The sequence below is a fragment of the Acanthaster planci genome, linkage group LG02, assembly GCF_054643075.1.
Source record: "Acanthaster planci isolate LZ-2023a linkage group LG02, COTS_SCS, whole genome shotgun sequence".
Classification (NCBI taxonomy): domain Eukaryota; kingdom Metazoa; phylum Echinodermata; class Asteroidea; order Valvatida; family Acanthasteridae; genus Acanthaster; species Acanthaster planci.
Window position 1 is genome coordinate 33,824,404 of NC_141778.1, and position 13,659 is coordinate 33,838,062.

At 41.0% G+C, this 13,659-nt stretch overlaps 1 protein-coding gene across 3 annotated transcripts in view; it reads left to right on the forward strand.

Annotated features, from left to right (window-relative positions):
• Positions 1-13,659, forward strand: part of LOC110983747 (uncharacterized) — a 48,351-nt gene that overhangs the window by 16,489 nt on the left and 18,203 nt on the right. For all 3 annotated transcript variants that reach the window (XM_022243267.2, XM_087129830.1, XM_087129819.1), the window contains 3 exons: positions 2,288-3,639; positions 11,395-11,550; positions 11,983-12,141. In XM_022243267.2, coding sequence (XP_022098959.2) covers positions 2,288-3,639; positions 11,395-11,550; positions 11,983-12,141 — 1,667 coding nt within the window. The remainder of the gene's footprint in view (positions 1-2,287; positions 3,640-11,394; positions 11,551-11,982; positions 12,142-13,659) is intronic.

Genomic DNA, 13,659 nt, shown 5'->3' on the forward strand with positions numbered 1-13,659 from the left:
TGATTATTGGGGTTTTGCCTTTTAATTTGGATTCAGTTGTCAGGATGTTCATTTTGATTAGTTTCAAATCCTGGATATTTTAATTGGTATAGTGCAATGTCATTTATGCTAAATGCTTACCCAGTGCTCATCGTGTTAAAGTGAAACACTTTCCCTGTCCAGAATTCAGCTCTCAAAAGTCCACAGTTTTAATATCAATAGAAACGATCATTATTTGAATTTTTTTCCCGAGACACAGTTGGTCCTGGAATGAGAAAGAGCAAAAAAATTATGAATTGATTTCCAGACAGAATCAATTACTTACGGATACATGATTCCCATCCTCACATCCGTGTGCAGCTCCCCGGCTTATCCAATCATTATTTGTCACTTTAATCGTGCATGGTGTGCAAGCCAAGCCAGCTCTCGTGACGAAGGTTATTTGATGAGAACAGCAGTTAAGCCTCGGCAAACATTGCTTGGTGCTCACCCCAGGAGAACTTGCCCACTCTCAGAATGATTCTGTTGCTGGGTATGAAAGAAAAAAAAAAAAAAAGGAAAAATTGTGGAGGACTCTCCCGAATAATCTTCAATCCTTGATTCCCAGTGGCCACCTAGTAATCCCTCATCATCGCAAAGAAATGAGATTATGTCAGAAAGCCACATGTAATATGTAAATGTCAAGAGCCATCATTCCAAGTAGTGATCTACAGAAGCCAAGCTTTGACTTTTCACATTGAGTATTCTGTGCAGATTATGGTAATGAATGCAAATGATTTGCTGCTTCGACTTATTGAGAATACCGTAATGACAAGCTGAAGTGAATGCACTTTCCAGGCAGTAAACATGCATGCTGTGTCCATTTTCCCTGGATCACGCGAGAAAGCCTGTTCTCATGATTTTATTATCAAATTTTCAATTCCACGTTGGTCAATAATTAATCTTCTCATGCACTCTCTTCCCGGGAACACTCGGTGGTCCCTCACTATGCAGGAAGCAAGTGGCAAATTCTTTGCACTTCGACTTTCATGGGCTGTCAAATTCTCTGTAAAGTAACAGTGGCTGGACCCTACTGGTACTTGTACGAAGTACCTTACATACATTCCTCAATTCAAAAAAGCTTCCAAAAATCTCATATTGGATTTTGAAGGATCTTAGGGTTAAAATCATGTGTCATAGATCTTACATCAGCTCCAGAGCTGGTCCCAAGGGAAGGAAATAAAGCAGTGATGGAATAAAATATGTGATATATGTGCAAAAACAAGTACACGGAGAGATGCAATTCTTCACAAATATGGTGTACATTGATATGCTTCAATCTAAAAGCCAAGGTGGCGAGATGATATTCACATTATTATATGGAAAACTGGGGAGTGTATAGATTGCCAAATGGTTTGAAATTTGGAACAGACTGTTTATCTGCTGGTGAGGTTGAAACTTGAAATAGATCATGTGTTGCTAAGTGATCATCAAGCAAAAATACCCTGCATCACGACTCTTGAAAGCTTTCCCAGTCAGTTTCTCATTGCATGATGCATCATCACCACAACAAAATCCTGTTGCAGAAATGTAAATCATATGAGTGTTTTGAGTTTGTGACTTGGTAATCTGTTTAACAAATGCGTCAGCAGCATTGCAGCAAAGTCGCAAGGGAACTGCGGAGGAAAAGAGTGTTGAACGAAAGATGAAACCATTGCCACTGTTATCTTTATTCATTGGGATCTTTGTATGATGGGCTATGCAGGGGCTGCAGGTTATTTAGCCAGGGCTTCATAGCCTGATACAAACACTCCACCTAGCCATTTCTGCTACTGCCGTCTATTCCTGATGCACGGTCCAGTGCTGAAAACTGTCAGATGCCACTTGTACGTGTGTCAATTCTGGAAGGCACTGTGAATTATTCATTAAAGGTAATAATCCTACACAATTTGGTTGAATTGGTCTTTGGAACGTGGTGGACTGCAGCGCTGCTCACTGGATGTGGTGCACATTCCTTGGATATTTATCCCTGTTATTAAGGTTCAAGTTTCTCTCTGGGGGAGATGTGGATAGGGTTTTTCAGTTCTTCTGTTGATGACTTGAGGTTTTCCTCTACAGTAGTCAGCAATGGAAACCTTTTTGCCGTTATTTTCACAGCACGGGTTTTCTCAGGTTTGTGAGCTGCAACATCATTGTCTGTGAAGGAGTCCTGGTTATCATATCAGAAATTTTGTGTGATGTACATTTGAAGGTCACTAAGTTGGCAAGTTTGATTATCTGTATTTCATTGTTATTGATTTTATGTTTTGTTGTAATGTTTTGTTTTCAGGTACCAAGCAGGCAATGACATCCCTAATCAACCCATCCTATGACAGCAACGCCATATCACCTTCAGATCAAGTCAATGCAAACACTACCACCATCACCACCACTGACCACTCCTTGTCTAACAAGCTTAGCGATGCCCTGGAGAATGACCTCAAAGCCCTGAACCGCAAACAGGAGGAGCCTTCCACCAAAGACTCCAACTTCACCTTTGAGTTTGACAGCAACGGCGGCGGCTCCAAGCGTAACTCGGGCTCGGGCAAGAGCCGGACCAAGTACGCCTCCACAGACCTGTCGGAGATGGGTATTGGTAACCCCTTGGAAGCGCTGGTGGACAGCGACGGGGAGATGGACGAGCGGCTGACCGTTGCTGACGACAACATCCTGCGGGAGAGGAACAAGAAAAAAGCCGAGGCCATGTTTGCCGACATCGACTTCATTGACGATGGAGAGGAGGATGACTACGAGGATGAGGATGAGGATGAGGATGAAGAGGAAGAAGACGAGCAGGAGATGAAGAATGAGGATGAAGTTGCCAAAGACAATGGACGTGAAAAGGACACAAAACGAATGAAGATCACGGACAAACACGAGGACATTGAGGACCGGGAAGAACCTAAGGACCCAGATGCAGACATTGTCTCACCGGATGAAGAGGTCCGCGCATCCCAGTTGGGCGGCTTTCTCCGCTACTACGCAAACCTGGAATCGATCACCAAAGGCCGCATGGAGAACCCGGACGATGAGATCACCTCCATTAACGGCAGCATCAGCGACTCAGATGATGACAGTGAGATCAGAGAAGGATTGTATGAACCCCCACAGCATGCCACCCCTTACGACTCGGGACCATCGACCATGGATGACGACAGCACTGACTGCGAATCCACCTATGAAATGCTGTACAACAGTTTTGGACTGCGAGTGCAGGAGGAGGGCATTGCCAAAGAACTCCTCTCCCCATCAAATGGACAGCATGACCATGGCTATGTTAGCGAGACCTCGGTGGATGACAAAGCCTCCCCCATCAAACGGCCTGGCATGCTCCTCCGCGAAGGCAGTAAACCTTCCCTCAGCACGCTGATCGAGGACTCCAGGAGCGGAGACAAAACCAGCCAGCAAGATGAGGCCGAATCAGGAGTTGAGATAACCCCAGAGCCCAAGACCAACAAAGACCCACTGAAGAAGAGCACCTTACAGAAGCCCACATCTTTGCCACCAGGGTGGAAGGAAGTAGCTGACATGAGAGGGACCTACTACTGGCATGTCCCTAGTGGCACTACACAGTGGAACCCTCCATCACCCGTGTCCAGTGGGGAATCATCTACAAGTCCACCAAGAAAACCTGCACGATCGGTAGGTACATGTACAACTTTGAAAGCCATCAACATAAACACCATTGCATGACACTGTTCATTCAAAGTCTCCAAGGGAACCAGCAATGGTCCAAAATAAAACAACTCACAGGAACTACAAATTTTATATAACAAGTATTTAAGGACTTGACCTTTCTTTAAAAAAATTCATGTTAGGAAGAAAATTGTAACATGATGGAGTCAAAATAGCAGGGATCAGGTTCTGACTGTATTTGGGCATTCTGTTGCCAGTCCCTGCCACTAAAAATTGAGATTGAAAAACATGAAACAAAATTTAGTGTCTGTGCTTACCTATTCCCAAAATTTGGGTCTGCAAGCCCAGTTTCCACTGTATTTTTGCATCAAAATCAAATTAAGCAGTAACTTTGAATGTGAATAGCATGGCCACTAAGACCTTTCAAAAATAATCACCTGTCTGCTATCAAAATTCTTACATGTTTGAAAGAAGGGACGTCCATTTTTCTTTATTTAACCTAACTTATTTAAGGTAAATAGATGAAAAGAGAGAAAACGCCCTTCATATCACACTTCATACATACACCTGTGATAAATGCAACTGATCTTTCCTAGTGGCAAAGAAATCATGTTCAGAGTCTTGCTTTGAAAAAAAATAAACAAAATCTTTTTTTCTTTTTTCTGCATATATTAAAAAAATTGCTACTTTGTGTTTGTAATTACTGCTCGCATTGTAGCAAACTTGTTTTTCCCCATCTCATGCATGTTGTCCCGTTTTTCAATTCTAATCTTTTCAATTCAAATCAGGCAGCTTTAGAAAGAAAGCAGACAAGGACAGTAAACAGGTTAAGTTTATGACTTGGCCCCAAGATGGAGGGAGAATTGCCGCTAATGCGTCAGGGAGCATCTGCGAAGCCCCAGGCCATGCACCAAATATTGAATGACGAAAACCGGTCCCATTATGCTAATAATTGATTTTCTGTGTGGGGTATTTTGTCTCTCTATTCACCATCCCAACCTGAAATGAGAACGCCGTCGTGATTCCAAAAGTAGATGTTTTTTGTCCCCCGTGCACTGTGCAGTTCCTATAGATTTGAGTGACGTGAATAAGGAGGGAGTTGGGGGCTGTTTTCGTTGACAACAAAGCATCAAAACTGGGACATGCTATTAATGTGAATCCTGAGAGAAATGTTCACAGACCCCCCAAAATCAGCACATGTGCATGTGCATACATGTACAAGATCAAATTTGGCCCGTTATAAATACATGTATGCAATAGTGCACTTGCCAATAAAATTACAAGCATATGTATTCATCCTTTGCATTCAATATAATTGATCCCTATACGTACCTTCTTGGGGCACATCCAAGAGAGTCTTTTTTATTACCCCATGTGATGTTTTGAGTGGTGCATTGGCAGGTGTACTGGAGTTTTCATACTCAAGTACTTTTCCCACAGTACTCGCACACATACATGTACCTAAACTGCTCATGGAAAATGTACATGCATACAAGTACACGTACAGTGATAGTCGACTGCCGGTACCACCTTGCTTGGCTGTATGATAAGCTTCATGTAAACAGCTGCAATATGCTGAAGCATATCATCACAGTAGCACAGTTGGTTACCATGGAAACTTGCTGAAAGAAACCTAGAAGATTGCAACTTCCAAGGTACCCAGTACATGCATTGCAAATTGCACTTGTCACATTCCTTCAGTCCACATGTTTAACAACAATCCCATCATTAAATTTACACATTCTGACACATGAAGTACACATGCATTGTACACGAACCTGCCATTTGACTGGCACTGTTACTTTCCCTTGGGATAGAGGTTGATGGATATGTAATTCCTTGTTCAAAGGAACAAACCACAGTTGGTCACTGGAAAAGATTATGAATTTTCATCACATTATGTACTCTTATCACTACATCAGCCCTCCAAAAGAGAAAGGATTTTTTAAAAGAATTCTAATGAAATCCTTAGGGATTGTTCATTTCAGCCCATTGAACTGTTTGTACCCTGACAATTCATTTGCCTCTCCTCTTCCAGTTAAGTGAGAGCAAACAGTCAAAATTGTGAAATAAACAGAAGTCAGGAAAGCTTCAGTTATCAAGGAGGATTTTTTTTGGGGGGGGGGGAGTTGAATAAGGATGGAAGATGGTGAGAGAAACAACTGGAGTGCCGGTCTCTAATTCATTCATAGCACGGCAGTTGCAGCTGGGGATGATTTTGTACACAAAATCTGATCTCTCCAGAGGGTTGAGAACAAATACCGTGGATATTGTCGTTCCCTTTAGGAGAGCGAGGAGATGGAGGGGGGAGGAGAGGAAAGCATTCGAATGAAACTACTTGACATTTTGGGGCATGCAAGTGTATGGAAGAGGTGACTTGATAAATGGCAGACGAGAATCGGCAACAAAAGTGTGGCTGTGGAAATAGTCTGAATTATTGCTTCTTTGTGTCTGCATGAAATGAGCAAAATTGGATGAGCTTAAAAATAGGAAATTATAATAAATTTAACTGTTATTTACTTTCTACATGTTTTTTTTAAGAAAAACACACACACATGCCGATGTACCTGTAATTTGATGTGTTGCAAACGCACACATGAGAATGAACAAAGATGTCACTAAAATCAGAAAATTACTTGCACATCCAGAAATGGTGCATTTTGATAAAAGCAAAAATTCCAGAGCATCAACAGGTTGTCTTTTGTGAATGATGCTAACTGCACGACTGCACAAATGTGCTCATACATGGATGCAGCCCCTCCATGCAATTTATTCAAAGCTATCCCACTGGTGGCTGTTCTTCTTTGTCCTCAACAAACCGCGTCATTAAGTATAAGTATTCCTGTACAACACATCAGGGTCCATGGATTCCTTTTATTCTTTTCTTTTATTCAATGGTGGGACATGAGCTCCGAAAGCCTCGGGGAAATGACGCGTAATCAATCCACGGCGCGCGGCCGCGGATGGTCTCGGTGCCCACGGACTTGCAGCGGTGTGTGTGTGCCCCTCGCTCCCTGCACTTCAATTATTCTGCTTGCGTAGAGGGAGGGTGAAGTGGGATGAGTCATCCTAACTGCAGCAAGATAAGTAAATGCGATGAGCGCAGGCTTGGTGATTAAGGATTACTTGCCTTCTTGTTTTCTTTCACACAGGGAAGAAGTTTGTCAGAAAACTTTGCAGCTGAGTTTAATTTCTTGAAATGCTCTTATTTGGTTTTTTTGTCATCAAGTGGCCATTTTTGTAATTTTTAAATAAAATTTAGAATCAAAAATCAAGTTGAGTTTTTCATCCAATTTTCTTTTATTGAATCCTGCATTTTAATTAAAAATGCAGCAACCCACAGCAGCACAGTGAATTGATATCCGTTCCTACATTGTTTCCATTTATGATTTTCAGTGTTTTTTTTCTCATATTCCTTAGTTTGGAAAGTTTTCAGAAACAGTACATATATAAAGGAAAGGTTGGCATCACCTGAATTAATAAAAATGTTCTGATGTTATCTGTCAAATGCTCTAGAGTCTCTGTTTGAAAAAAAAGAAAAGAAAAAAAACTTCTGTGGTATGTGATTAAAATAGTAACCGCGGTTACACTGGGTCCGTCTGGCCAGTGTTTGCCCAGCAAATGCAATTTGGCCGGGTAACGAGTGGTAAAATGTACACCGTGCATATGGAGATGGGGATCGCGGTCCATTACCTGCCTGTCCAATCGAGACGAGAAAATCTGTCTTGGGACAAACAAATGGAGCCACTGATACACAGCACATGTACCGCAGAGGACAGAAGAAAAAAGTGGGATTGACGGCATGACAAAATACCTGCATCTGAACAATCTTTGTGTCATTTTAAACATGCTTTTCATGTGAAAATGTGACCGGGCTCGATACTTAAGCAGCATATTTTCAAAGTTATCCTGGTAAAATCACAAATAATTTTCTCGGAATGCAACCAAATCTTTATGTAAATAAGCAGCTTTAACACAAATTAATTACATACATGTACAAGGAAAAATCTGTACATTTCTTTTGAAATATACAGGTATGTTTCATGTATCCCTTTTCCATTGCCAGCAAACTCTGAAAGTGCATTTTTGATACGTAAAATCACGCCCTTGTATACAGAAAGGTAACCTTGTAAAAGTGCTGGTCTAAACATTGTTGCCGTTGAAGCAAGTTACTTTACAGTGTACATGTAATTTGAGAGGAACATAGTTGTATCCTCTTCATCAGAAAGTTCTTCAGTCAACAAATTGATGAAATGCAAACAGTGGGCAATAGATGAATATAACTGTTACTTGGCAACTGATGACACATGTGGACACACTGGCTACGTGGTCTCAAACATGGCAGCCTAATGCAATAAGTTCATTTGTGCGGGACATTGTCAACACAGCAAGCATTGTCATTAAAAAGGAGATTTCAGTATGTAAACAAGGTTCTGTCAGAGCAAAAAAAATGCTGAATAAACAACAGGGATAGGGGAAATAAAGTATATCATGAATCATGAACTGGATGTAATGCCAGTATTGTTTGATGTTCTTTTCCAACTTTCATTAGTACATCTATAAAGTATGTGTACTCCGAGTGCACTAGTCCACCAAATTCAAAACCTTGCAATTAAAAAATGTGAGCCATCACAACAAATTTGTCTTGTATCATGCACATGCCACACAGACCTAAAGCTTGAAGAAAGCCTTGTGAAAAGGAATTATCATTACGTACATGTACAGTTTGGGTTTGTAGAAACAAAACAACAGAGTGATAATACACTGGAGGGAAGGAAGGCTACATGTACTTGTTTGAAAAAGCTACATACATATCTTACGTGTGCAGTGAACAGCATTGACCATGATACCGGTAGATCAGTGGTTTCCCTTATTGCCCAATTTCATCAGGCCATCCCGAGAGTTTCCTTATTTCCAGATACTCTTGGGGTACAATTCTTGACTGAAATAAATGTAACTAGGAAAAATCTAAATTGAGGACCTGATTTTTTCCCTAAATGACGCATACATGTACATAATAGAAACAAGAAAGTAGGGATTTGGAGACAGTTGGTGTGTCCATTTCAAAATAAATCTTGTCAGAAAAGTTTGCGAGGAATTGAACTTTTCTGTTCACACACTCGCAAACAACAAATGAGCATGGAGGAATAAATAAAATTGAGATTTCACTTGTCCCAAATTTTTCCCCCTTGACTGTGCCCATTATTGGTCATAAGTGATCCTTATTATCTTTGAGTAAAAATTCTCCAATTAAGTGAGACTTGTCTCTGCATCCATTTTACACAGATTATCTTCACCCATACATGTAGATAACAAGATAAGCTTATTTGCTGTTTTTTCCCCCATTTATTTCAGGCCTCTTGTGCCTGTCTGATTGCATGCAGTCAGATCTCTCTTGTCTTGTCCCATCTGTTTGTCTGCTGTCCCTTATTTCCCAGTGGAGCAAATTGCTCTTGTGTCAGTTTGTCAACATCTCCTGTGTGCTTGCCTGTTTCAGCCGGCATCTTTGGTTGGCACTGATAACCAATATTTATCCGTGGGTTCTAGTTTCCTGCTTCAGATCCGTCTGTTTCAGCTGTCCCGGTTGTCTGAATATTTATTGCATATATGCAGTGCACATGCTGCCTGCATGTTGCAGGTTATGAATGTGTATGAGAAAGCAGTATAGACACATATGAACTAGTTCTAATGTGCATATACGGTTTTGTGGAAATCCGTACTCTTTCCATCACATCTCCTTGAATGGTTGCTTCAGTTCTTTGATTCATTAAGCTGTCTCAGGGTGCTGTTAAGTTTGTTTTCCATTTACATGTACATAAACGTCTGCATTCATTTGTATATGTACATGATTACCATAACACCATTCATGTGATTCCAGTGGATTTTGGGATGATTTGAAAAGTGAAAAGAAAGTCCTGTTATTCCAGCTGTTTGAGTCTGTTAGGACCTACAGACTGCATGTGTTGCTGATATATATTTAATTCTGTTGGATTATCTTGGTTCTTCTAATGAAAACTTGAGGGCCTTCAGTACTAGTCATCTTCATATCTGACTGCTCATGAGGTCATTGGGCAAAGGTGCCATGAACCTTGCACCTTAAGAAACACAAACGCCGCTTTCTTTAATACATACCGTTAACTGAACAAAATCAGCCCTTTTTTCAGCACAGTTTGGTCTACAGGCTATGCCGTGAGTCACTCATGCACACACATACATGTACACACACTTGCTACCATAACTTGCTTAGTATGTCAAGACACTGTCTGCCCTAGCCGTGCCTGTCATGGCCAATCCAAGCATCTCTTGTTTAATTTAGACACCGGGAAACGCCAGTGTCTGATCAGATCTGATTTGATTAATCAACTACCAGCTTGTCAGCTCTTGGAATTGCAAGCGACAGAAAATATAATGAGCAGATTCACTTCAGGATTAGTTGATTGGTTCAAGTTCATTTCTGTTCGGTTTATTTTTTGTTTGATATAATTTTACTAATGAATTAGTAAAAGAATGTTAAAAAATGACTAGCCAGGGTGTGAATTTCTTTCAAGGCTGGTACAAGCACAGTAAATTTGTTTCAAATGCAACAGGATATTGTATTTTCTGAAAACATTTAAATAAGATAGAAATCGCTGAAAAGCATTTTGCTGTTATATCTACATGTACCTCAATTTTTTTTAATGTACATGTATATACAAGTACGTAAATTTTACCTATGTTGTGGTGATCCTGCAGTGTTAAGAATAATTGAAGATTGGAATAAACCTGGTGTTTACCAGTGTCTGCATGGGACCTTATGCTAAGCCTCATGATTACCAGCTCTGGCTGAAATGTCTAATGCATATCACCATGCCCAACATAATCTCTACATGTGACTTGTATTAGCACTCAGGTCGTAACGTGTCAGCTTACACAGGCTGAATATCACTGGAACTGTTCAGTGTACACGTACCTATGGGGTGGTTATTGCTTAGACATGCACTCAGCCCGGCAGTCTGTCACGCACGCCTGTGGCCATTATGCGTCAAGGATTTATCTGCATGCGCGCTCCGGCACAAACGGAGCGTCCATAGTGGATGCACCCTGAGGCATGCTGGCTGGCCGGCCACACTGCATGTGATCAGAGCGCGGGGCTTGTAGCCAAAAGGTGTGAAGTAAAATGCCTGAGATGGGGGGGGGGTGGCTTGCAGAGGGCTTTCTCCCTTGTCTAGTTTATGACCAAGCTCTCTATGCTGGCTTTTGCATAAACTGGCAATCATGAATAATTGTAGTGTTGAATTGAACAAAAGGAACAATTTAGGTTCAAGAAATGTGATCTTGGGAAGGCCCATATGCATTATAATTTCACTCTAGCTTTTTTCGAAATTTGTAACTAAATCCAATTCATTACTCCTTACCATTAATATTTATGGATAGATAAATACATGTAGTTGTAAATTGTCATGTCATCTTTGCTACGTGAGTAGTGCCTGTAGTTGTACCAAGTTAAAATGTTATATGCCCAGTTTATTTGCAGGTAGAAACGTTCAAATTGTGAGAAAACACAAATTGTACAAATTGTCTTGCTACAAGCCTTGCAGTATTCTAATTTTGAAATTTGTCTTTGTTTTTTTAAAAACACATTTGCAACTCTATGAAGTCTGAACTCTACTTTTAACAGATCAGTGTAGAGTGGCCTTTTGTGTCCTATACATTTCCAGCCACACTTTTGTTGTCCCTAAGAAAATGCTTTTATAATAAATCCCTCCCTTTTCCTTTTGACAGCTGGAAAGATTGAACACAGAATCAGAGGGCCAAGATGGCAGCGATGGAGATCACAGCCTGAAGGATTTCCAGCAGTCCACGATACGCTACGCCAACCTGAAGCTGGGACCTAACTCGGGCAAAGACCCTGAACCACCTGCATCAAAGGAAAAGAGTGTAAGTGGAAAAACAAGACTTAGTTCCTTGAGGTGGAAGGGGGAATGGTTATAAGTCCCAGATGGATCAGGAAAAATGCATAATGCTCTGTGAACAGCCAACAGTTGGTGAAGACATCTTTATAGAATGCCCTACTTCACTTTATGAATGCTGGGAGCAAGTAAGGCATCCTGAACAGTAATTTTTATATAAATTGACTAAGGGTCGATTCAAACCATCAACTTCTGGGGTACACTACCAGATGAACTATTCTATCCTGTGCAATTGTTGGCATTGTCACTGTTCTGAGAGTGACTCAGAGATGCTACTAGAATCTCCAGCTAATTTGAAACATTCCGTACCTGTTTTGCATATTATCTGCACCAACCTTCCATTGATATCCCCTTCCATTGATATCATTTATAAACATTTTCTCCCTTTGTTTTCAACCAGCCTCGGGGTATCCGCTTCCATGTGCGTTCCCTGGGATGGGTGGAGATGGAGGACTCAGACCTATCGCCAGGAAAGAGCAGCCTGGCTGTCAACAACTGCATCCGGCAACTGTCCTACCGAAAGAATGACATCCGAGACACTGCTGGCATATGGGGAGAGGTAAGGACAGATGAGGGCAGAAGTCTTCAGGTAGAGACAGGATTGTTGTTTTCCCTTTTTTTCTTTGTTTATGGTACTATCCCATTGTAGCCATGACGTCAAAATCATTCTTTGTTGCTGAGTTGCATGGAATCCTTTGAGAGAAAACATTAAGGGAAATGCTAATTTGTGGAAAGAAAACCCCCAATATGCAGGAGCATATAAACACATTGAATGAGTAATTGGAAAAGCCAATTCCCACCATGTACTTGGTGAGCTCAGGATTGCATTTCATTTCACTTGATTATAAGGGTATTTTTGCATTGCAAGAGTCATCCAGATGGAGCAACAAAACTGACTAACCAAAAAAATGGAGTGTTGTAAATGATTGTAAGTGAGAGTTGGGAATATTTGATTTTGATCCTTAATGTGACAGCCATAAAGGGCATATATGCTTTTGTTTTGAAGGGATATGCATTGCAAATTGTGTATTCAGTATTACATGTGCTAATGTTGAAAAAAAGGGAGAAAACAATCCAAGAGAAATTTTTCTGAGGAAAATCCGTAGTGATCGTTCTGATCCACCAATGTAAATAAAGATCACTAGAGAATGGTGTGGCAAGGTGTGCAAAGGATGGGAGTTCGTCAAAAGAATTGCCAATAAGATGAAGAGTCTTTGGAAGCAGATGATTGGTCTAGGGGAAGCATGTGACTGACAGTGGCAGTCCCAGGAGCAAACCAGTGGGTCCAATCAAATCAGGAGTCAGACGCAGCGAGATGAGTCCTCGCAGTCTGAAGGCAACAGGCTTGATTACATTACAAGGAACGCTACGCGGCCAGACACACAAAAAAAAAGAAAGACAAAAGAAAACAAAAAGTTGCCTAGCTCGCTGAGAGCCACAGATGTATGTTCTGTACAGCCGAGCGTGGTTAAAAACTAGAACATGATCAATCTTGTGTGCAGGAGTTAATGGGCTAGAAAAGGTCATCTGCCAGAAAAAAAGCCTGAGTTTTGTCCTTTTCTGTTTTTGCAGAAGCAGCTTGTTGCGATTATGACTTTTTAGCGACAAGTAAATTTGATCTTTCTGATATTTCTCATTTGGGACAGTGATCCAAGCTTAATGTGAAATTCAGAAGGCAGTACCGTAGGTGTCTAGCCATGGTAGAATAGTGGCCTGTTCACTCAATGAAAAAACTTACAAAACCTTGTTTGGCAGGCTCAAATATATGCATGCGTTTATTTCGCAGGCCAAAACGTGTATTTATCCTGTAAATTTGAATGTCATGGGTTTACTGTAGTTGAGGGAATTAAGACGGCAAGACAACTCCCAAAGGAGAGTGGAAAATATCACAAGGAAGGGACAGTTCTTTTTTCCTCTCTCTCCTTCTACACTTTAAGCACAGAGTGAAAAACATAACCCTTGCACATACATACATCACCCCCCTCGAGGCCAGAGTATGTTCTGTTTGCATAAATTTGATTATGCATACAGGATCTGTAACCTGAAAATGGATCGCAATGAAAGCTGCAGATTTTTA